Source organism: Mustela lutreola, chromosome 14, assembly GCF_030435805.1.
Source record: "Mustela lutreola isolate mMusLut2 chromosome 14, mMusLut2.pri, whole genome shotgun sequence".
Lineage (NCBI taxonomy): Eukaryota > Metazoa > Chordata > Mammalia > Carnivora > Mustelidae > Mustela > Mustela lutreola.
In genome coordinates this window covers 48790097-48814710 of record NC_081303.1, presented here as the reverse complement: position 1 = coordinate 48814710, position 24614 = coordinate 48790097, and the positions used below count along the sequence as shown (strand labels likewise).

General features: G+C 56.3%; 1 protein-coding gene across 6 annotated transcripts in view; it reads right to left on the bottom strand.

Annotated features, from left to right (window-relative positions):
- The window catches only part of PPFIA4 (PTPRF interacting protein alpha 4), a 47718-nt gene that overhangs the window by 21110 nt on the left and 1994 nt on the right, over nt 1–24614 (bottom strand). For 2 of the 6 annotated variants that reach the window (XM_059146145.1, XM_059146146.1), the window contains exons 2-15: nt 14075–14694; nt 10752–10853; nt 10231–10395; nt 9856–9930; nt 9537–9626; nt 8772–8963; nt 8320–8466; nt 7932–8066; nt 5698–5839; nt 5392–5540; nt 5033–5095; nt 4273–4364; nt 2128–2236; nt 359–567 (exon numbers count right to left, since the gene is read on the bottom strand). In XM_059146145.1, coding sequence (XP_059002128.1) covers nt 359–567; nt 2128–2236; nt 4273–4364; nt 5033–5095; nt 5392–5540; nt 5698–5839; nt 7932–8066; nt 8320–8466; nt 8772–8963; nt 9537–9626; nt 9856–9930; nt 10231–10395; nt 10752–10853; nt 14075–14308 — 1904 coding nt within the window. In that variant the 5' untranslated portion in view covers nt 14309–14694. The remainder of the gene's footprint in view (nt 1–358; nt 568–2127; nt 2237–4272; nt 4365–5032; nt 5096–5391; nt 5541–5697; nt 5840–7931; nt 8067–8319; nt 8467–8771; nt 8964–9536; nt 9627–9855; nt 9931–10230; nt 10396–10751; nt 10854–14074; nt 14695–24614) is intronic. The other 4 variants (XM_059146148.1, XM_059146149.1, XM_059146147.1 and 1 more) reach the window with 3 other exon arrangements.

Genomic DNA, 24614 nt, shown 5'->3' with positions numbered 1-24614 from the left:
CAATGGAAATAACACTGCCTCCCTCAGAGACTGTGTTAAGACTGCCAGGGGCATCTACAATGTTCTCCCCCTGATCTGGCCTCAGTCAGTGGGAGCTCCAGTCTCAAAAGCAGGTGCTGCGGGAACGCAGTCTCCCCAGCCCCGGGATGGGAGATGAAGCCCGAGAAGTCAGGCTGAGCTCTCACCCCTCTTGGTCCGGCATGGGGCCTGATGCCCCGCACCGAGTCCCTAGACTAGGCACTCAGAGGTGCAGCTAGAAGAGGCAAGCAGATACACAGAGAAGTTGTCCTGCGGTGCCCCAAGCTAAAGGGACCTCTGTCCTTCAAGGCGCCCACAGGCCCTCTGCCCCAGCCCGAACCTGATCTCCTCATTGATGGCATCAAGTTGCTCCTGCAACATCATGGCCAGAGTCTGGGCGTCCGAGTGGCCGCTGGGGGAGACAACATCCACGGAGCCCACCAGACCCCCTGGCTCATCCTCGTCCACATCAGAGATCTCGGGGTCACTGTCAAAGGCAGGGGCGGCGGTGGGGGCCAGCCCCCCAGGCAGTGGAGAGGGCTCCCAGTCCTTAGCAAAGGAGGGGGGAGAGTAGTGATAAGACACACCAGGCAGCTGAGGAGTCGGCCCCTCCCCACCTATCCCAGCAGCAAAGGCTCCTCCCAGGGACCCGGGGACTCTTTAGAACTTAGAAGCGCAAAATGTCAAGCCCCACCCCAGGCTACACACAAAGTGAGTACCTGCACTTTAACTAGTTTCCCAGGTGATTTATTTGCCACTAGAGTCTAAGAAATACTACCCCCGTTCAAGGAGCCAGGTAGCAGAATGGTTAGGAACAGATTCCAGAGAGAGCCTGTCTTGCTTTGGAATCTGATTATTAGCTGTGCAACAGTGGTAGAGTTGTTTAACGTTTCTGTGCCTCAGTTTGTTCATCTGTAAAATGGGGATGGTAACAGTACCTACCAATGAGGTAGGTAATCGTGAGAACAGAGTAAGGACTTTAGCACAGTGTCTGAACAAAGTTAGCACTATGAAGGCTACCCCTTTCTACGAATACAAACTCTCTAAGAGTAATTAGATCCAGGGGACAAGAGAAGCCAAGCAGTCCTGTCTGACCGGCATCTCCCAGGGTTTCAGCACGTCTCAGGACGTACCCAGCCCTGAGAGGCGGTGGTCTCAGAAGTCACGCTACAAACATCTTCAGTGGACAAAGGCCCGGAAGAGGAAAGAGCACAGAAGGAGGCTGAGCGAGCCAGAAGAGCGGGGGGCAGGAACAGAGAGGTATACTAACCCCACCCTCTAGGACCCAGACCCACAAGTTTCCCTTAAGGCTCTTTTCTAGGCACCTGCTGTGTTCTTGTCAACAGAGAGAGGAAAGGGTGAAGGGAGAAAGAGACGCCTTCAGATTGTGACCTCATCAGAGTAGGGGTTACCTAAGGGCAAAGAGGAGTCCTCCCCCATCAGACTAGGAGCTCCCTCCTCTACCTGTATCTTGTAGTGCCTTAGAGCAAGCCGAGGCCCTGGGCCCAGGGCACAGTGTGCTTAACCATTCTGGGGTTAAGAGGGAATCCCGTTTCCCCAGATAAAAGATGAGGTCAGTCCTCTGCTATCCTTTCTTTCCTGCTCCCCCCACCCTCAACCCCCATCCCCCAGGCAGCAGGCTCAGCAAGAATGCAAAGCTGCTTCTCAGAAAACGTCAGGTGCCATCCCCAGGGCCACTTAAACCTGCCATCCCTCCCTCATCTCCCCCATAAACCACAGCTCGTGTTCCAGAAAGCCGGCCAATTCCACCTCACCCCTGCGTCTCCCTCCCTGACCACCAGAAGCACACGCTCGCACCCCAGGCACACGTGCACAGGCTTCAGTAGGGCCTCAGGGACCGGCTGGCCGCCAGCCCCGACCACTTGCCCACCAGGAGGCCAAGGCGAAGGGGCACAGCTGTCGCAGCTAACAATGGCCCCAAGCCCCAGGGCTGCAGCTGTTGTCCACATGGGGCGTGGGGGTGGGCCGGGAGGGGGAGGATTTGCACCGCACGCCAGCCGTCTGTGAAACTGGAGCCAGGCACGCGGCCGAACTGACCCCAAACTCCCCCAGGGGAGAGCCCTCCACACTCACCCATCCACCCCTCACCTTGGCAGACTCGTCCCGCAGGGCTGAGTAGCGGCGGTGCAGGCCTGAGGGCACGTGCGTGGCTGTGCTCAGGGCGAACCGCACATCCCCTGCGCTGCCCATGTGCAACCTTGAGTGGTTCAGGGGGAGAAAAGACCGGCCCTGAGGACTGGGAGCCCCAGCTCACACCCACTAGGGCCCAAAGAGTTAAGGGATCTCTGGCTTGGTGATGAGAAGTCTTAGCTGGCAGAGAGCTACTGTAAATGGTTTAAGGGTGGCTGTGTCAACAAGAGATTCAATTTATTCTCTGGTGACCCAGGTATCAGAATGATCCAGGCGAGAACATTCTAGGGGAGAGGCTTTCCATTTAACCGAAGAAGCACCTTCAGATGGTAAGATTTGGTTTATGATGCAACTGGTGACTTTTAAAGAGCTGAGCTCCCCATCAAAGAGGCATGCAAGCAACAGCTCTTGGGCCATCTGACAAGAATGGATTTTGCAAGGAAGGTCTCTAAAGGTCCTTTTAATCCCAAGGGATTCGTCCTCTCCCAGCAACTTCCCTTGGGTTTCCCCATAATCTAGACTGAGTTCCTGGCTGAAATTCACCCCAGGCAGACACCCTATCCCCAGGAAGCTTGGGTGGGGGGAGGGGGGCTCAGAGACATGGACTAGAAAAACCACTTTCATGCCCCCTGGGTTTATTCCAACCCTAGGATTTTAGAATCCCAGTAATGAGGCTCTGGAAGGTGTGGATGCCTTCCCTAGTGACACTCCTCCCCTATGATGCCTTCCCAAGTCTTCCCGGTTTGAAGGGGCTCAGGGCAGAGGGACAGGGCAAGCCTTTAATGGATAAGGTAGCTGCAGGGAAAGGGGAGTTTCTGCTTATCCCCCCTTCTCTCTAACTCAGTCCCAATTCCGTGATAGGTCCAATCTTCCTATGGTCAATGCCAAGAATTCTCAACCATTAAGGAAAGCAATCAGAGGCAAATAGCTCAGTGTACTCGGAGTCATGAGACGTATTCATTGAGGGCTGGGGTGGGGGGGGGGCTCTCTTCGGAGAAACCTACGGGAAGGAAGAAGTCAGAGAAATTCCAAATACTATTCCCTCTCTCTGTTTCCTGCCTGTCTCCATATGTCCTAAACAAAAATTCCTGATGAACTTGAAGGCGGTACTTGTGTCTCTACCACCCCAGACACCCACAGGCTTCCCCTTCTTCAGGTTTAACATTCCTTTCCCTAATGCAAGCCCAACCCCTCCCCACATAGATGGGCATGTACACCTTTCCTGTCACCTCTCCTCAGGGAAACTGATCCCTATTGCCCCAACACAGCAATAGCATAACTGAAGGAAACCTCAGAGACTCCCTTCTGTGAGATACTGGTTTGGAGAGAAAACAGCCCGGACCCACAGACCTTGAGGGGCATCGCCTACTAGTGTCCTCAGTCTTTACCCTGCCTCTCTGGGCAGAGAAGTGGAGGCAGGACTAAGGTCTGAGTTCAATGCCAATTACCTCACAGAATGTGGAGAAAAATCCAGAAGTTCCCTAAAACATGGACCTAATTCAAGCATTAGGTGAACAGCGCCACTCTCCATCTCTTACAATGTTTTCCAGGACAAGGGAGGTCACAACCATGACGTGGCATCTCAACTTCCAACCAAAAGGAAGTTCTGGAGCCTCCTCACGTCAGTCCCTCGTGCTGCCTTGCTGCTCCCTGCCTGCTGTCTGAACCTAGGTGGTCCTGAACTCTGAAGCAACAATCCTCCAGAGCTCTAAAGATGGTGTCTCCAAGGAAATAGAATGAACCAGACACTCTCCATGAGAAAGTCCTGTGGGACATCAGTGAGCAGCAGGTAATTCAGCACACCCCTCTCCAGGGCATGTCCTCTGTCAAGGAATCAGGAAACACAGCCTGTGTCCCACGGCACTGGGGAAGGAGCATCCTGTCTTTACTTGCCTCTCAGCATCCCTCAGAGGACGGGTGCTCCTTCTATGCGGCCCAAGTGAGCTAGGTGATTTTGACCAAGTTCTGGGAGCCTCAGTGTCCCACCATGGATAGGAGGAGGACCCTGAGGTCCTGGGCGCTCTTTTGGTGGGAGGAAGTCTCCTTCCTCAGGGTCCATCCAGGACCCCATCCCAGCACGCCCAGCCTCCCGCGCTCCAGTACCTGGAGTGGACGCCATCCACAAACGGCCCCCCTCGACCCTTCAGCTGGTCCACCTCTTGGCGCAGCTTCTCAATCTCTTCAGACAGGCGGCCCTGTGCCAGGCAGACCCGGGGTGGGGGTGGGACCAGGGAGGGACGGAGAGGGGAGAGAGGGACAAAGAGGACAGCAGAGTTGGGGAGAAGCAGAAGAATGTACTGCAAGTCCAAAGCCAGGGGCCCCCGGCCAGGCCCACAGATGACACCAAGAGAAGAGGTCCAACTGGAAAATGAGCAGAAGGGTCGGCAGCGGGCAGGCAGAGGGGCAGGGCCAGGAGAGGGTCTGTCTTGGTAAGGATTCTACTAGAATAGGTCTGATGAGCCCTCACCACTACATAAATGCATGGCGGTGGAGGCTGGGCAGCCGAGGGGCGCGGGGTGCCCGCCCAGACCTTACAGACGTGGCTGAGCCAGGGCCAGTGACCAGTCCTCCCAGAATCACTGGACTCCTGCCTCACCTGGTTTGAGGCCCCATCAGATCTTTCCCTGGGCCCTGCCTCTGCTGCCCCCGCTATGCCCTAAGCTTATGGCCTCCGTTTCTTCTTTACATGTGGGTGGTGACGCATCCACCGTGAAGGGCTCTAGCGAGGATCAGCGCAATCCCGTCTGTACACAGACTAGCGTGGTGCTGGGTGGCAGAGCAGCTGCAGGAAACACAGGCGTGTTCCTTCCTCACCGCAAGCCCGGCCCTCCCAGGCTGGCGGGGCGGCCCAGCAGCTGGGTACCTTGTGATGGTGCTGCTCCTCGATCTGCCGCTGGGAGCTCTCCAGCTCCTGGATCAGCGTGTTCTGGGGGAGAACAGGTGGGAGCTAGCGACCCCGCCCTGGCTCCTCCACCCGATCTGGCTAGCGCCTTCCCCTCCCTAATCAGCCCCCCTCTCCAGGCCAGACCCCCCCCCTCGCCCCTCCTGCTCCTCCCTTCCCCAACCTCCCCGACGTCTGTCCACCGAGGTAGACGTCCCAGACGCGCCCCGCCCCTGACTAACCTCTTGCAGCCCAACTCCTCCCCTCGGCTCCACCCACACCCTCGCCACGCCACGCCCCGGCTTGGAAGCCCCGCCCACCAGGCCCGGGACCCACCACACCTTCTCCTCCAGGGCCGCCATTCGCTCCTTGAGGTGCAGCTGCAGGCGCTCGTTGGACTCGCTGAGCAGCCGGTCCACGGTGTCTGACAACCGCTTGTTGTGGTCCTCGTTCATCTTTTCCCGCTGGCGCACCTGCAGAACCAGCACACCTGGTCCCAGGTCACCCCAGGGCCACCCATTCCGGCCTGGTTCCAGCCCATTCACCTGTCCCGTACTCATCCTCCAGAACCCCCCTCTCCAGCTTCCCAGGACCACCGCCCGCGGCCCCTCCCAGCTCCCACTCCTCAGGCCTGTCCACACGCCAACCTGAGAGGCTGCCCTGGGGACAAGGAGAGGGCCTGCGAGCCCAGCCCGGTGCCCTCACCCTCGCCAGCTCCTGGTTCTTCTCCTCCAGTTGCCCCTCCAGCTGCCGCAGATGCTCCTCAATGCTGCCGTGCCTTTCTTCAGCCTGGAGGTGGGCATGGGTCAGTGCATCTCCAGATCCCCTGACCTACTGCTCAGGCCCCACAGCCCACAAACCCTGTCCCAGCCGGCTCTTCGGGGCTCAGGGCCTCAATACCAACAAAGCCCAACCCTCCGCCTCCCCCCCGTTGGAGCAGAACTCCACCATCAGTACCCTTCTTCCCAAGCCCTCTCTACTCCCTGCCAGGTGATCTCCACCCCCTGCTTCCTGCTCCTGGGCCTGCCTTAAAACAGCCCGGAGCTGGCAGCCCAATGGACTCCCCACTTCCAGAAAAAACTCCACTTGAAAGTATGAGCTGCCATAGGGGCGCCTGGGTGGCTCAGTGGGTTGAGCCTCTGCCTTCGGCTCAGGTCATGATCTCAGGGTCCTGGGATCAAGTCCCGCATCGGGCTCTCTGCTCAGCAGGGAGCCTGCTTCCCTCTCTCTCTCTCTGCCTGCCTCTCCATCTACTTGTGATTTCTCTCTGTCAAATAAATAAATTAATTAAATTAAATCTTTAAAAAAAAAAAAACAAAGAAAGTATGAGCTGCCATAAATCTCCTCCACGCCTCCAGGCAGATGGACCTGCACTTTAACATGAATGCAAGCCAGACTGCCTGGGTTCAAATCCCGGCTCCCTCTCTTCCCAGGGGTGTGATTTGGGCAAGTTACTGGACCACTATGTGCCTGAGTTTCCTCCACTGCAAAATATGGGTAATCATAGCATCTCTGCCCATCGGATCACCATGAGGACTACATGAGATGATCCATGGCAAACACCTAGGACGCCATAAACACTCAGCAAATGCTGGCCATGGTTATAACCCGCCCAGGCAGAGGGGGTCCCCTTCCATTCCTGTGTCTCCAGAGGCGGAGATCCCATGTCTCCGCTGATAAGGTATTTCAGACTAGCACAGACCTTAGTCAGGAAACCCCTCCTTAAAGCCCCTACTATGACTCATTTGACCATATGAAGCCTTGCAGCCCATCCTGTCCGGTCTGGGAAGCTGGGAACCGGGCCAGCCCAGCATCACGTGGTGTCCTCCACCACACATCAGCCCAGCACCGCCTCCCTGGGCACAAGAAAGACCTCACACACCGCCAAGTGCAATGCTATCATCACTGAGATGATGACATGATCAAAGACATAATGATACAAATGCCTGATTAGGGAGGGAGGGACTTTTCTCAGGTTACGGAGCCGGTCGGTGGCAGAAGCAGACTTGGTCCTGGGTTGACCAACCAGCACCCAGGCTGGAGGCTCTGGCCACGGAGCCCCCAGCTGTCACACTGGCACAGCGGCCAGCCTCTATCCTCCAGAGGCTTTGGAGCCTGCTGCTTACTCAGTGCTGACTTCCTTCTCTCCAAAGCTGGTGGGAGGGTCGCTATGGGGAGCCCACGTGAGGCCCCCCCATCAGCATCCAATGGGGTGCAAACACTCAAAAAGTCTCCTGATTAGCCCACTGCACATCTAGGTCCCTGCATTTACCTAGCTCTGCCAGATCCCACGATGACTTCAGCCTGCCTACCTCTTAGAAATGATTCCTCCATAAAGTTAACTATCCATCAGGTACAAATCTATTCCCCTTTATGAATCCTCCACCTGCAGCCCTCAAGCAACCAGAGCTAGTTTCTAGATCCAGAATGCTTCCGTTTGACAAAGAAAGGTATGACCCCCCCCTACACTCCCACTACCCCCCCCCCAACCTGCTCTGACCCAATCTCCTCCCGGATTTCATCTTTCCAGGGACCAAGCAGTCCTGATTATTCCAGTCCAGCCCCCAACGATAGCTAGTAGTGACACAATAGTGTCAACAATCATCAAAACACGTTGCATCGGCAACAGTTTCATCTACTTCTCCGTGGACTTCTGCAGCCCTTGTCCAGGGACCGTCACTTCCTTGAGGGGTGATGAGGGCAGGGACGACTCTTCCAGCAGACAGACACAGACGGTGTGTTCCTGGAGGCAGGCGGTGACGGGCCATTTCCTGGCTCCCAGCCCTGCGTGCCTCCCACTCTCTCTGCACACCACATCAGAGCTCCATAAAGCTCCGGAAGCCGAAACAGAGGCAGAGCCCTGCGCCCTGGGCCCACTTGCCTTGGTGAGAGCTGCGATCCTCTGGGCCAGTTCGGCCTCCACCTCGGGCAGCGTCTCAGCCTTGCGCATGGTCTGCTGCAGCCTCTGCTCTGCGGCCTCCAGCAGCTCCTGCAGGTGCCGGGCCTTCTCTTCACACTGGCGGGGATGGCTGGGAGTCAAGAGGGAGCCCCAAAGCCTTCCCCCTACCCCGTCCCTGCCCCGGGCCCTGCCCCAGGAGAGAGCAGGTGACAGGCCAGAGAAGCCAAGGATAACCGGGTTCTTGGCTGCCCAGAAGGAGACCTGCAGGACCCCCAGGCTCCGGGGCCCCCGGGGTAGAGGTTCCAGCATCATCACCAGGACCTCCACGGTCAAGTACAATGCCCGCCCCCGCACCAGTGGGAGGAGTTACCTGGCGGTGCAGGGACTCCTTATTGGCCAGCTCATTCTCCAGTTTGTCATTGAGGTCATGGATGGACGTGGCCTCGCGCTGCGCAGCCAGGTAGCGCTTCTCGAGTGTTGTGATTCTCTCCTCCATGTCTTCCTTCTGGGCCAGAGCCTGGGGCAGGAGAGGAGGGCATGGGAGGGAAAGGCATCAGCTTCTCTCTGCCCCAATCCTGCCTGCACCTCCTCACCAACGCCTGACTGCCTATATCCTCCCCATGCCCCCCTGCCAGTTTCTGACCTTGACCCAGCCTTCCTGCTATGCCTCCACACAGTGGACCCCACCCAGTGTTCCCTCTTAAACTCCCCAGCCCCAGCCTGGCCTCCCTCCACACCTAGGGCATTCTAGCAGCTGCCCTCCAGAGTGCTGAATGCCTGCACACTGCAACCAGGTGGGGGCAGGTGGGGGCCCGAGCTCACCTCCCGGAGGTCCCGCTGATGCTTGCTGCTCAGCTCCTCCGACTTGATGAGGTCCCGGCGGGCAGTGCCCAGATCCTCCTCAAGTTCAGCCACTGTTGCCGTCAGGGTGACCAGTCGCTCCCGAGCTTGGTTCAGCTCAAAGTTCTGCTTCTCCAGGAGCTCCTGCAGCTCCTCTACCTGGCCCGTGTCATCCTCCGGGGACAGTGAGCCGTGAGTCAGTCGTCGGGCCCAGGGTAGCCCACCCCCTTGGCCCACCCCAGGGACGGCACTCCCAGAGCAGATCCCAGCTCTGCCTCCAATGACCGTGCACACCTCTAGCAGCACCGGCCTTCCTCGGGGCCCCAGGAACTCGCGCCAGACAGAGACCAAACAAAACACCCTTGTTCTCCTGTGTCTCTTTTGAAAAACCGTAGTGTCTAGTTTTACCTGCTGTCTCAGAATCTTGTCACCCGGGAAGGGGCATGATTAGGGGAACAAAAGCTCGGGGAGAGAGAAGGGATCGGATCTGACACTGACACACACAGTGCCTTAAGGATTCCAGCACACAACAGAGTAGGCGCCTAGCTGCATGTGGGGGACACACATACAAAATCTATCGATTTCTTTACGGGTGGGGTAGGGGGAAGAAGGAAAGAGACCTGGGAATATTGGAGAAAGCCCCGAATTTCACTCAAGCGTTTGTTCTCCTGAACAAACGCAGGGTGGGGCCCTCACATCCCATCTGGGGACGGCCCTGCCCCTGCCACGCAGTTCCCCATGACCCACCTTCCACAGGCGCTTCGGTCCCCTCTCCACGGTCCCCTCCTCTTCCGCCACTCCATCGCGAACCCCGGCCCCCTGCTGCAGGGCAGACACCTGTATGGAGCGCACAGCCCCCAGGGTGGTGAGTCAAAGAGAAGAGAACTTCCGGTGTATTCCAGACCCTTCTGAGTCCCCTGCCTCCTCCCAGCCTTGCATTGGCTAAGGGTCTCCAGCCATGACCGTGGGAAGAAATCCAGTGCAGGAGTGAGTGGGGCAGAGCAGTGAACCCGCCTCAGCTACCGGGAGCTGCAGCCTACAGGTGGAGGGCGGGCGGGCGGCTCACCTGCTGGTGGGCCCCTGCCAGCTGCTCTTCCAAGGTGGTCACTCGCTCCAGGGCTGCTCGGAGCCGCTCCCGCACCTGCCCGAGGTAAGGGGAGATGGAGGAAGACACAGGGACCCCACGGGACTCCGGCTGCAGGAGCCTGGCCTTGGTCTACCAGCACTGGGGCACGAGGCAGAGAGAGGGGCCTGCCAAGAGGCCCATCTCCGAGAGGGAACGGAACACTGGACCCGGGAATAAGGCTGGTGGGAGGAGGGGCTGGGGCGAAGCTCGAGGGCAGTTTTCCCTCAACATGGGGTGCAGAAACCGCAGAGGAGGGACGCGCATTGGCGAGGCCAGGTGGTGGGGTGGGCCACGCGGCAGGCCTAGGCCGGTTACCTTCTCATCCAGGGCCTTGTGGTGCTCAAACAGCGACTTGAGGGCCTTCAGCACCTCCACCTCACTGGACACCCCTGAAGGAGACTGGGCCTGGCGCTTCACCACAGTCATCCGCAGCGACCGCTCGTGGCGGGACACCAGGCACTCCAGGTGTTCCAGGAGCAACTGGTAGGGCATAGGGCAGGGCAAGAAGGAAGGCTGTGAGCAGTGCCCCGGGAGCTAGAAGCAGGACCCCCGTGACCACTGAGAAGACATGAGTAGGGCCGTGCACCCCCTTATTAAAATGTTGAAATGCTTCAGGTTGGTGAACAGCTGCTGCCCCAAGCCAGCTGCTCCAGCCTCTGTCCCAAGACCCAGACGTTCCCAGGGCCACCCTCATCTATGGGGGAGAAACCTAGGATCAACCCCAGAACATAAGACAGGAAGAGGTCAGCATGGGGCCGGGGATGTGCCTGGCCCTGGCCACGCCCTTGGTCGGAGGTTCACCCCACAACACACACACACCTGGTCACCCCACTTACCCTCGTGTTATTCCGCTCTGCTTTCAGCTCTGATATCTCTTCCTCCCTTTCTAGAAGTTGCTCCCGACACATGCTCAGCTCCCGAGTTAAGGTGGCAAATTCCTGAAAACCCCCAAGACCCCTGAGTGCTCGGGGATTTGCCCCCTAACCAGTGCCCTGCATGCCCACATCGGTGGTGGGACCTTCTCACCCACCCCTTACTTCTGGCACCTGCCCCCAGAAAAGTCCCCATCCATCCAAACCACAGTTAGCATCCGTGCCCCCAGAGCGGTCCCCATCTCTGGGTCCTCCATCCACTCCAAGTACACATTAGGGTATGAGGGGACAGAGGTGGAAAAAAGAGTGAGAAAGTCAAGGAATCTGGTCTGAGGCCCCTTCCCCCTCCAGCCAACAACATAACCCCACTATATCCTGCCCCCTAGTTTGTATTTCTGCTCAATGACTTTATCCTTTAGAAACAGATGGAGGGGAGTCTCACCTCTGGGTTGGCAAGGCAAGGTCCCGACAAAGACTGGTGGATATTAGATAAGGAAGAGAGGGGGCTTTGAAGCGAGTGCCCCAGGGAGCTCCCTCCCACGCCCCCGCTGCCAGGGCTTTCCAAGAAACGGGTGGCCGTGAAATAAAGGGACTAAAATAAGGACCCACGTATGTGGGAGCAGGAGAGCCTGCAGACCTGCCTGGTCAGCCATGCGGCTCTAGTCCACATCCCAGGGACCCCCACTTTCTTAGTCCAGGGCTGCAACCTGGTGCCTGATGCCAGTTCACTCGCTCTGACCTTACCAAGTATCCATGCTCAAAGTGTCCCTTTGAGGAGGCCTGTCCCCACACTGTCAGGCCCAGACACACAGAGACACCTTTCCAGCCCACGCTTCTCAGTGAGGACAAGCACACAAGGGTGAGAGGCTAGCCCCACAGTTCCAGGTCTATTGTGCCCTACTTATTCAAGCAGACATCATCTCATTCCAGAAAAGTTTTCCAAAAGGTGGCCCGAACTGTGGAGGGTCTGGGAGGGACTGAACAGCGGCTGCAGCCCTCTCCTAACTGAAGCCTCCTTCCGTCCACCAAGGACTTGTGATTGAAGGAAGAATTCCAAAGCAATCCCCTCTTATCACTCCAGCTTAGGCAACAGGGTCAAGGGCTGTGGGAAGTAGCCAAGGGACCCAGGGATGCCAGAGCCTGAGAAGCCTCAGATCTCTCCAACCTTGTTCCTTGATTATTGCCTTTCTGTCAAGGCCATGGCCAAAGGTGGCCAAATATCTCACCAGCCAGGCATGGCCCCAGTGGTGCTCCCCTCCTTTACACACACACACACCATGCACATGCACACTCAAACACATTCACTCTCACGCCCACTCACACGCATTTCACACTCACACTCACACACATCATGCACACATGCACACGTACATATACCCAGAGACGGAACTCAGCACATCTCTAGCCCCACGCCATTGCGCCACCACCGAAGGACCCGTGCTCTCCTCCCCGCCCTTTCCTGGGCTCCCCACCCGGACGGACATCTGCCTCCTCCCCAACTCTAGCCCATTGGACACAATGCTTGGCCTGGATAGTCTCCCAAAGCAAGGCATTGTCCACAACACAGAATATAAGCCCTGAGTATCCTGTTTTTCAAGCTTCTCTTTCATGGGCTCCTTTCATACATCATACATCATACATCAGCCCGGGTCACCTGCCATGTCCAATCACCAGCAAACTGTCTTGATTCCATACCTTTGCTCAATGGGCTACGTCCCCCTGGAAAGCCCAACTCTCTGTCACCAGGTGATGAAATCACATCTATCTTTCAAAGTCCATCTCAAAGGATACGGGTCCTGGGGACCTTTCCAGACTCCGCAGAGGAAGGCTGTCTCCCTGCCCTGAACGCTGTCTGGAATAGGGCTCAACAGCACCAGCTTAGGAACCCATTGTTCAAGCACAACTACCGTGAACACCTACCATGTACCAGGTCCTGTGATGCTCCCTGGGGACACAGTGACAAGAAAGATATAAGCCCTGCCTGCCTACAGCTCCCAGCATAGGGCTAGACTCAAATCCCAGCTCTGCCCCATTAGCTGTGTGATCTTGGACAAGTCACCTAGCGTCTCTGAAGCTCCACCTCTATCTGTAAGATAGAAGCACAAGCTTCCTCCCCTGTTGCTACGATGATCAAATGAGCCAATGTATGTAAAGCGCTTACCACGGGTCTGCCAAAGGCAGCAACTTTTAACACTGATGCAGTTTAAACGACCGTTGGGGCCACTCTTCTCTTCCCCTACCTACCTGGTCTTCCAGTCGCTCGGCTTTTTATCTATCTCCTTTCTAGTCTGTTGGCCCCAGGGGCAGGGCCTGGCTCCTTCAATCTATGGCTTGTTCAGGGCCTCCTGAACCTTGTCCTCCTGCAGGACTCCATATCCCTCTCCATCAAGCACCACCAGACTCTGCCCCCACCAGTTCTGAGCACTGGGCAGGAGAGTCCTGTGGTCCACCTGGGTTCACCCTGATTCTTCTCCCCACACGCGGGGAAACGGTGGACGTATGGCTCCTCACGGCTGCCTCCCCGGTCCAGGCAGCAATACACACACACACGCACACACACAAACACACACGCATGCACGCACGCACACACAGGCTGGGCAACTGGCTAATCTCCTCAAGCATCACCTTCCATCACTTGTGAAATAGAAATGATGGCGGTAACAGTAGCAACTTCATAGCTGCGAGCATTGAGCGAGGCCAACTGCACACAGAGTGCTTAGTACCCAGAAAACACAGAAATGGTGACTTCATTGCTAGCAATGGTGGTATTGTTGATTAAGGAGCCTAAGAGAGGTGTCAAGATACCTGGCTTCTAAATCCAGCTCTGCCTAGATTTTCTACGTCGTGCCTCTTGTTCTTTCCATCTGTGTGATAAGAGGTGGACTAGATGATCCTAAGACTTCTCCATTTCCACCCTCCGTTTCCCCACCCACCACCTCCGAGAATAGGGCACTGACGAGGCACAGGCAAGGCAGAGGCGTCTTTCCAGTCTAGGGTGCCACCTGCTGGCTGCATGGGCTCACTGCAGTGGGCAGCTATGGTTGGGTTTTCTTCCAGCATCAAATTCCATCCATTTCTCTGGGTGAAACCAATCCCAGGCCGAGGAGCTTGGAAGTGGGAAAGGACTTATGCAGGCAGATGAAGGGAAGTTAAAAAATCTGTGAATTCCATTTGTTGATATGCAAATGGTGCAGATAAACTGAGGGCCCAGAGCTCACCGGGTGCTGGGCTCTGCCAGGCTAGGGGAGAGCTGGGGGTTGAGGGAGGTGCGGACCACCTGGCCTTACCTGGGGGAGGGCGGAGTTAAGGTGGCGCTGGAGCTGGTCCCGTTCATGCAGGGCATCCTGGAGCCGGCTCTGCGTGGCCGCCAAGGTCTCCTGACTCTCCCGAAGGGACTCCAGCAACTTCTCCCGCTCGTCCAGCATGTTGACCATCAGCTGCTCAAAGTTGGCGTCAGCATCGGCGCCGTGGGGGGGCCCCAGCGGGTCCCCCTCATTGATTGTGGGCATCACCTCACACATGGTGGGGGTGGGCAGGGCCTTCTCAGCGGCAGGGGACGGGACGGAGTTCACAGGGTTGACACCCAGGGCATGGGTCTCTGAGCAGGCGGCACCAGGCAAGTGGACGGGTGGGCAGGTGCTTCTCCCATGGCATCAGTTGCTCTTGCTCTGGAAGAGGCCTGGTGCCCGGGGCACCCCTGTGGACTGGAGCCAGAGGGTCAGGCTTAACCTCTCAGGGCTGGGGCTGGGTGCCCTAGGTCCCCAGACAAGCAGGCAGCAGCCGAGTGTGGCCATGACAGGCAGACAGAGCAGGGCTGGAAGAGGGCCCTCCGCTTAGGCTGAGCGCTGGAGCCTGGCCGAGTCCCAGCTGGGTCTAGCGACACCCATCGTTACTGGAAGGCAGTGGTCTGTGGAAGAAGAGGCTGCCGTGAGGACCAGCTGAGTAGAGAAGGGCATCCAGGGGTGGGGGTGGGGGCACAGGACACAGGACCTGGACCAGAAGGTGGGGGAGGAGAGCGAGGTGTTAGCGCATGCCCCTTCTCCAGGCTTACTCACTCAGATGGCGCCTTGCTCACTTCTCCCAAGGAATGCACATGCCCGCTGCCTGCTGTAGCCTCTGCCTCTAGCTCTCCCCACCCCCAGCTGTCAGAAGTGCAGCCGCAGTGGAGTGGTTCCCCACCCACGTGGCTCACTGGCCAAATATAGAAATGATTCAGTCAGTGGCAAGGGAGCAGGCTGCCCAGAGTCCTCCTGAGACCCGGGGGTGGGAGAGAAGAGTGGGCGGATAGGGTCTCTGCCTCCACCATAGCCTTCTCCCCTGCACTTAGGCCAAGGTAAGCACAGAAGGGGTTAAAGAGCTCTTCATGGGCAGGGGTCCACTAGGGTCACAGGAAACAGGGGCAGGGCAGCTCCTACCCAGACCACTGACATAGTCTGGTTCCTCAAAAAGGCACAGGCTGGGCACAGGGGTGGCAGACAGCCCTGACCGGCTCCATGCCCATCATTTGGAAAAGAGGCTCTGGTTCAAGTCATCCCCACTCCTGAAACCAGGCAGACAGCAGGCTACCACTCTGAATTTGTGGCCCATCACCTCCGCGTTGGAGCAAGACCTGAATGAGGTGAAGGGACCCGGGGTCATGCGGGGGGTACGGGGTGTTGCTTTCCTGATGTGTACGGGCCCTGGCTCGTGGCTAGACATCTTCTCCTTCCGTGTAATTGTCTATGGCCATCACCAGCCAGGGCGGTTAGTGTGTGCACAGCCTGGCTCCAGGAACCCCTGGAACCTGGCACAGGGAAGCCCAGTGGTCAGAGCAAAGGAAGGTGTGCTGGGGAAGGCGGCTGCAGCTGGGGATTTCTCTGCCCAGCATGGGCTTCCAATACCCCTGCCCGCTGCTGGAAGGCCACCACTTTAGTCGGTTTTCAGAGGAAGCTGTCTCAGAGCTCCTGCTGCATGAGAAACAAGATGGGAGCAGCCAGCACAGCCCTAGGCCCAGAGGAGACACTCCATATACAGTGCTTTCCTCCCTTCCCTCCCCTCCCCATTTGGGAGACATGGGGACAGCGTCTTGCCTACCCCTTAGGTGGCCAGCATGGGCGACAGGCGGATTGGGACGGTCAGGGAAGAGATAGGAGGTGTCAGGACCCAACATGAGAAGTCAGACCCTGGGCAGCACCCAGCCTATGGCAGGGCTGAGCCCAGCAGGGCAACCATAGAAGGGCCATGCCCCTTCCACGTAAACCTGACTGTCATCTCCCTCGCCACCCCACCCCCCACCAAGTACTCGGGATCTAGGTAGAAATGGAAGAGCAAGAGGGAGGCTGGGGAGCCTCAAGCTAGAGCACAAGCTTGAGAACTCCTGAGCTCATCACCACAGCCCTTCCCAAGGGGCCCAGGCTTTCAGGCTGGCCCAAGGGTGTGCCCACACACGCACATAGGCAGACACAGAAACTTGGGGACCTGGGACCTAAACATGTGGCCACACACCTGCTCTCGACACAAACTGGACACAGACACTAACCCAGGGGATCCTTTCCCTGAGCTGGACAGCCACTGTGGAGGGCAGTGTCCCAGCAAATCACAGAGGTGAAAAGTAGCCCCCTGCTCTGCACCACCCCCCACCTCAATGTCCCCGCCCCCCAGAGCAGCAGGGGGTGGACAGGACCCGGCTGCCAGCCCAGTCTTGCCAGGACTGACAACTCACTGATGCTGATAACAGCCATTCCTCCAGTTCTCCCATCCACCCTGAATGCTCTGAGCTCTGAGGCTGACAGCCACGATGCCGCCCCCCACCCCCAGACCTCTCCAAGCTCACAAGCGGCCCGGCCGTCATTCCCTCCCACGCCCTCACCTCACCCCACCCCAAGAAAAAAATGAGAGAGCACGAGCGAGGGAAGGCTAGGCTGAGGAATGGGCTCCTGGGGGCAGAATCTGCCCTTTGGAGAAGAGCCATGGTGTGCTCAGGAGCTCAGGGGCCCAGGAGCCGCCTCAGCCCAACAGATCCCGAGCATCCTGCAGGGTAGTGGAGAGGAGGGAGCCCAGAGTTGGGACTCTGGACAGCGAGGCTGTGGTTCTGCCACAGATCAGCAGGATGACCTTGGGCTTGCCACCGCCTACTGAGAGTTCTGCTGTCAGATGGAACCCACGACCCTTGTTTGGCCCACTCTCCAGGGGGGAGATCACAGATAAACAGAAAGCGGCGCAGGATTGCAGGGGTGTGTGAAGGACCATCAGTGGTGTGCAAAGGCAGGCCTGTGGAAGGGGTCTGGAAGTTCTCAGGAAGGGAGAACAGACCTCAGGCCGCCCGCTGTGATGTGCTAGCTATTTGGTCCAACTTGGCCTCCCCAAATCCTTCTGGTCATTCTGGCAACAAAGAAGCTGGCTGTGTAAGCAAGGCCCTTTCCCAGCCTCCCTCCCAGCCGGGTGCCCCTGTGCTTCCCCTTGTGAAATGGCATTGTGGAGAGCAGGCTGCGGATGAGCCCAGAGGGCACTGCCAGGCTCGATGCCCCAAGACGGCTGCCCGAGACTCCCCCACCCCAGCCACAGCCGGCGCAGCGAGGAGAGCAGAAGGGACCCCCCCGCCCTGGTCCCGCCGGTGCAGGGAGCAGAGCAGAAGGGAGCTCGAGGGCAGCCAGGCGGGGACACCTGGCTCCTTCTGGCTCCGGGGCCGGCTTTAAATAGCGTAATTATCATCTCAGCCTCACAGAAGCCTCCTCGACTCCTGCACAATTTCTAAGTAACGCTCCCAGGTCCTGATTCCGAGGTGACAGCTACCAGCCCCCAAAGTGAGCATTTGAGGGGCTTTGCCAGCGAGGAGTGTGGGCAGGCTGTGAAACAGAGGGAGAGGGCTCCAGAGAGAGCAGGCATGAGGGTGAGTGTGTGTGCATGTGGCGGGGGTGGGGGGGGTGTCAGACCCACACCAGGTGTCTGGGCTCTTCTTGCCAGAAGAGGCAAATCAGAGGCCTCTCTGGCTTCTCAAGAGTCACCCCCATCTCTTCCGCACAAACAGGACGGCTGTGCCGTGATGGACCCGATGCTCTGACCAGCCACACACATGCACACACATAACTGGCTGGCTCCCCACGGCCCTCCCAGATGCCAGCTGGGCTCCACCTTGGTGAGGGAGCTCCTGGAGGGCACAGCCGGCGGCCCCGTGGGGGCCAGAGGGCCAGGGCGAAGCTGGCTGCCGCTGTGCCCGTGGGAGTGGGCCTCAGGCTGGAGGCCCTGGAGCGAAGCGGTAAGACAGGCGGGCCCTGCGCCCACTGGGCCAGAAGAAGGGAGGTGGTCCTCCGGGAAAATCATACCAATTATGAGAGCAGCTCTGACTTACTGGCTATTGACCCCAGGCCGGGCTGTCCTGCATTCACCTACTTTAATTCTCACAGTCCCTCGTAAGGAAGACACAGTCCTTCCCCCTCCACAGACGTGAGGACTGGGTCTCAGAGTCATGTACCCGAATCTACAGAGCTGTGAAGAGGAAGAACTCGGATTCTATCCTAGTCTGTCTGACTCCAAGGCAGGGAGAGGAGGTAAGAAAGGGCAAGAGAGACTGCGACTCCTTCACGATTTCTCACCCTCGCCCAAGGGCACCAGAGGTGACCCATGTCCAAGGCTTCAGCCACCATCCATCTAAATCCCTCCCCCAACCCCATCTCCCCTAGGGGCTCCAAACAGAGTTGTGAGCAGTCCCCTGAGACCCGCACACCACACCACATCCCTCAGGAACTGAGGACACCCCTCGGCTCCCCTCATCCTGCGGGGTTTCCAGATACTACCCTCCCAGGACAATGACGTCCAGCTGCCCACCTCTCCTTCCCTCTAACCCAGAAGCTTCTCCTCCTCCCGTCCCTCTCCCTGTTCAGCCCACCACCCCAAAAAGCCTTGCCCTCACTCCTCCTCTCCTGCGAGAGCCCAGTGAGCTTCCTCCCCTGCTCACTGTCCTGCTCTTGGACCACTGCTCACGAGTCCTGGCATCTCACCCAGCCTGCCTCAGTCTCCCCTTCCATGTCAGCCTAAGGCACTTCCGATCACCCTTCTAAGCCCACCTCAAATACTACTTCGTCCATGGGGCCTTCTGTGATCCCCCCCAGTAAGATCAAGCCTTCCACAGACCCAGCATGGTCTTTTACTCTTACCTCTCTCTGTGATACATCATCTCATCGGAAGACCCGGGGCTAAGAACCATGCCCTACTTACCTTTGGATGCCCCAACACAGGGGTCGTAACATGCATAGAATGGAACAGACACATGTAACAGGGTTGTTTCTGGACAGACCACCCCTGCCCAAGTTCCCAAAATAGTAAAAACTGGCTCAAGGCCTGGGAATAGGTTCATTTATCTTGCCTTCTGAAAATGAAACCTTCTGGAGAGCAAGACAGGGGCCACTCCTGCTTGGCAAGGCAGACTGTGGAACAGGCTGATGGGTCTGAATGCTGGCTCCTCCACTGAGCACCACGTGGCTGGGAAAAGATGCTTAATCTCTCGGAGCCTCAGTTCCTCATCTGTGAAATGGGGATGATAGCAATGCCCACCTCAGACAGCTGATTTGAGGATCACTGGAGTTCATGGACACAGAGGGCTGGGATCACGGCCCAGCGCTCAGGGGTGAATCCGAGCACCTCAGGCTCCTAAGGCACCTCCAGACCAGGCCCACTTTGAACATACTAAGAAAACTAAAAATCTGTATTAGCTACAGGAAGCTACAGGTTGCCCAAGAAAACCTCCCAGAAAAGCTCTCCTGACAGTTTCTCATGGCTGCAAGAATCCCTTCAAAAGCACACAGTTTTCCAGGCCTCCGAAAAGACCAACAGTGAGACTTTACCTCTCTGGGCTTTGGGTTCCCAAATCTGGAAGATGAAGGTCCTAACACACAACATGCCCTCGTGGTCTTCTAGGTTGTCATGAGGGTCAAAGGGGATAAGACAGAAACTGATCTGAGGAGTAGAAAATGCTACACAAGGACCCATGGGCACCGACGGCCACCCAGGGCCACCATGTCCTCATGCTGGGCACCTTCAGGTAGGCACAGGGAGTGAGGTCTCTATCCAACAGGCTCCCCTGGGCCTGTCTCTGTGCAGCCCATCTCCCCAGCTGCTCCTCACACGTTAGGTATGGGTCACTTCTTCCCGAGACATGGCCTGCCATTTGGGTGAGCGTATGACTTACTGTCCAAACCAGGCCCTTCCTAAGAATCAATGGAAGCACTGTGAACACTCACACCAGGACACAGGTGTAAACTGAGCCACAGCTGCCTGTATGGTCACCCTCACTATCACCACCCCAGGGGGACTAATGTCAAAGACTAATGGAGAAAGGAGGACTGGGAGTCTCTTCTAAACACTGCTTCTTCTAAAATACCCAAAAGTGGAGCCATCGCAACTACCTCTTTAAATGAAGACAGGACCAGCGCCTGGGTGGCTGTCGGTTAAGTATCTGCCTTCGGCTCAGGTCATGATCCCTGGGGCCTAGGATCAAGCCCCGCATCGGGCTCCCTGCTCTAAGAAGAGCCTGCTTCTCCCTCTGACCCTCCCCTGGCCTTCCCCCTGCGCACTCTCTCTTTCTCTCTGTCAAATAAATAAATAAAATCTTTAAAAAAAATAAAAGAAGACAGGATTTGCAGACTGAGATAGTACCTTTAGGGCCTGCCCGGGGACAATACCACGGCAAAGGGGAGGCAAAGGCAAAAGGCCCTGAACTCCCTTTTCTTAATATAATCTCATCCGTTCTGAATCTGTCGATGTTTCTGGATGTCTGATTAAGGTCTCATTTGTATAAAAGGGCTCCAGTCGAAAAAGCATCATACATTTACGTACGGCTTCCAGAAGGCTCCATTAAGTAAACACCTGCTCCCTCAGAGAGTCAGCACGTCAGTGCCACAGGACGACCAGCCCAAGAAGGCTGCACAGGTGACATGGGGGGGTCTACTGACTCCTTCCCACATTCCAAAGGGCTCCCAGAGATCTCAACCAACCAAGCCTGCAGCCCCGGAACACAGCACACGACTTGGGCTGAAATGACCTCATTAAGTTCAGCAACCCTGGCTGACTTCTGCTAACCAGAGCCATTGGTCAACACTCATACGTGCCTTTAAAAATTGTTTGCAAAAGCAGAAACAAAGTAATAAATGTGGCTTATCTGGAGAATAAAAATCTTTCAAAACTAGGGGTCAAAATCTATAGGCCCAATATGATTCTTCTGGCATTGGGGGGAAAAAAAAAAGCTCAGAAGTATCCGAGTTAGTAGATGAGCCCCTAGATGAGGGAGCTGTCCTGGAGCAGAAAACAGAGCTGCCCACATCAGGAACACGAGAGGGAAGTACTGACCGGGGCCAGGGCATGGAAGGTCCAGAGTACTCAGAACTGCATCTTCATGAGTGTGCCTGGTGACCAAAGGGTATGGGGAGAGAATGTATGTGTATTGGGGGGGGGGGGGGGGGACATGTGCATCCATGCAACAGTGTGTAAGAGTCATGATAATGTGTGGTGTGCAGGGACGGCCATGGTCACAAGTACGGGGCCCCGCGAGCAGATGCATGCACAACGAGCGGCACGTATAATGGTGGGTATGTACGCATAATGGCGAGACAGACTGTCTGTGGTCATTTGTCAAGGGCTCACGACGTAGGACTATGGTCATGCCAACGTGTCGTGTACGTAGAATCATGAGAGTAACGCATGTGGCTACGTAAGCACATACACCTGGAGTCATGAAATCGCGCATGCTCAGAAGAGCACGTGTGTGCCATGAGAGCTTCCGCGCGTGCGCGATCATGAAGGAGAGTCCGTGCATGCGCAGTCTTGAACCTGTGTGAGCGTGTGTGAGAGAAGAGGGAGGGATGGAAAGGATAAAGAATGAAAATCCCATTTGTTCCAGGGGCTCTGACCCAAACGAGAGCCAAACATTCTGGGTACTCCGCAGTTGGCCTGGTGGGAGCCGAGGTCAAGGAACAGCACCCAGCCCACTCTTCTGACTGCTACCCATCCAAGCCCAGGACTCCCTGTGCATTAGAGATGGCAGCGGTCACCCCCTGGATCTTCTGGCGTGTCACTCCTCATAAAACAGCCCAGACCAAGGTCCTGGCCTGGTCCCCCTCCCCGAGCCTTCCACCCTCAGCATCCTCCAAGCCAGAAAGGAGAAGGGGACTCCTCTTCTGGAGTGGCTGCCAAGGACCCCTACCATCCACCGCCTACCCCAACCCATCTCTTACCTAGAACTGCACATTCCAGCATGGAAGCATCTTCTCCGAGGTCACCTAGGCCAATCTCCCACACAGTGTGGAAGTTCCTTCCACACCTCCCTTACACTCAGTCTTTCTTTGATTATCCTTCAGGAACAGGAGCTCCCTGCTAAATGAGGAAGCCCTCATTGTCCTAGGGAAAATTCTTCTACCACTGAATGGAAACCTATCTCCCCTTTGAAGTGACAGTTATCTATCTGAAGACAGTAGCCATGAAATCACGCGGGCAGCATAATTTATCTACAAGAATCCAACTATCTTGGGTGAGCAAAATAAGCCATAAAAGACTCTAATGCAAACCAGCTATTTCATTCCACACTTAACTACAAAATTATATTGTATGGAAGTATTCTTTTTAAAATCACTGTACACATTACATAATTAATATGTAATGTATACTACATCTGTACGGTAACATTATTGTTCCACATTAGAAACCTACAGCCTTATACCATGCTATACGGGAGACCTGGGGATTTTCACTTTACCTACTACTATAGAATCTAATTCTTCCACTGAGATGTACCACCACCATACTAGGCCCCCAAAGGCTGCTCTGCTCCAGGTTAAATATTTCTAGTGTCATTGAATTCAGGGAATCAGAAGACAGACCTCTTCGATTCAATACAACAATTAACCTATGGAGTAGATTTCCTTAATCTAGTGCTAAGAATTGTCATGGACACAAGAGGTGGGTAAGATATGCTGTCAACCCCCCAAAAGTTTATGGTCTACTTGAGAGAACACAGTTAGAGTGGCTCCCCGGCCACCATCCAGGGATGGTGCCTCATTTTCTGTGATCTCAGTTCCCAGCAGTCAACCACTGATGGAAGCAGAAGATCCTGACACATCAGAAGGTCAACAGTAGCCTATCCCTACATCACGGCGCCCACATCATTCTCCTCACTTCATCCCATCAGGGAGCCATTTTATTATCTTTTTTTAAAATAAAAATTTTATTTATTTATTTGACAGAGGTCACAAGTAGGCAGAGAGGCAGGCAGGGGGGCGGGGCAAGCAGGCTCCGCGCCGAGCGACAAGCCCCATGTGGGGCTCGATCCCAGGACCCTGGGATCATGACCCCAGCAGAAGGCAGAGGCTTTAACCCACTGAGCCACCCAGGGGCCCCCATTTTATTATCTTGTATCATCGCAAGAAAAAGGGGGAGGACAGTAAGATAGTAAAGAGAGTAGAGAGAGAAACCACAGTCTCATAATTTTTATTATAGTAAATTGTTATAATTGTTCTATTTTAGTATCAGTTATTGTTGTTAATCTCTTATTGGGACTAACATATAGATTAAACTATCATAGGTGTGGAGCTTGGGGAAAAAATAGGATCCGAGTACACAGGATCCAAGTACTACCTGTGGTTTCAGGCATCCCCTGAGGGTCCTGGAATGTATCCCCTGCGAAAAGGCAGACTGCCATCCCCACGCCATGGTTCAAAAGCAACAGGGAGTAGCACATGACCAAACGCCCAGTCTCTGGCACAGCCTGGGGGTCAGCACAGAGAACCACTTGGAGTATGACCAACTGAATTTACTGGTGGCGGTTTCTCCTCCAGCTCTCTCAGAATGAAGCAGCCTCAGCCAGGGCCTCGAAGCCCCACAGGCAACAAGCTGCTCTGTGTTAGAGTTGATTTCACCCAAAGGAATAGAAGACACTTGATGGGGGCCGGAAGGGGGGGTGGTCTGCAGCACCCAACCAAGGCTCTCTGAAAGCCAAGCAATGAGCTGGGCAGCAGTCATGTTTCCTGTGTAATCGCAGAGCCACTGCCAAGGAGAAGAGGGCCATCCTCAAGCTCTGCCCAGCCCAGGAGTTTCACACCATGCTAGCTCAGAGCTCCTTCTCCCACTATACCCACACCCCCACCCTTAGCCCTCATGGGCCCTGCCCTCGAGGCATTCTCAGTTCCCGTGGGCTCCTCCCAGCACAGCAGAGACTGAGGGGCCCCTAGAAGCTGCCCCTCTCACCACGGTCCATCCCAGTACTTTTTACTCTCCTGGCCATCTGAAGTGCCACGCTCCTGTGAGCCAACACAGGATGCCCTCCAGAGCTAATTATAGGTCAGTGAGCTAGCAGGCCAGAGGGTGACAGATGGTGTCTTCATGTGGCTGCGATACACACCGCCCCTCCCTCTGACCTCCCCTTCGTTTCTCCAGGTCCCATACCTGGGACCTAGACGCTGAGGCAGCTGTCCGTGCTGTGGTCCCCCCTGCTCCTTATGAGCTCCTCTCCAGGACACACATGCCACATGCAACTCTGTGCCCATCAGAAGCTACACCTTGCTCTACAGTGACCCATCCAAGGGTGCAGAGCCCCATGGGAGAGTATCCCTGGCAGAAAAAGGCCTCAGCTAGGGCCTCCATACCCTAAAGACCCTTGACCCCAGCTCCCTGACCCACTGGGCTTGAACCCTGGCTCCTCCTCCTCCCCTCAGCTCTCACCCTATTATTCTCAGAGGCTCTGAAAGGACCCACTGAAGTCCCTGATGACACCTGCCAACTCTGAGATTCCAGCCATCAACTCAGAAAAGAGACCGAGGCGCCCAGCTGCCTACCCTGCCCCTCCTCCAATCCCTCCTTATCACC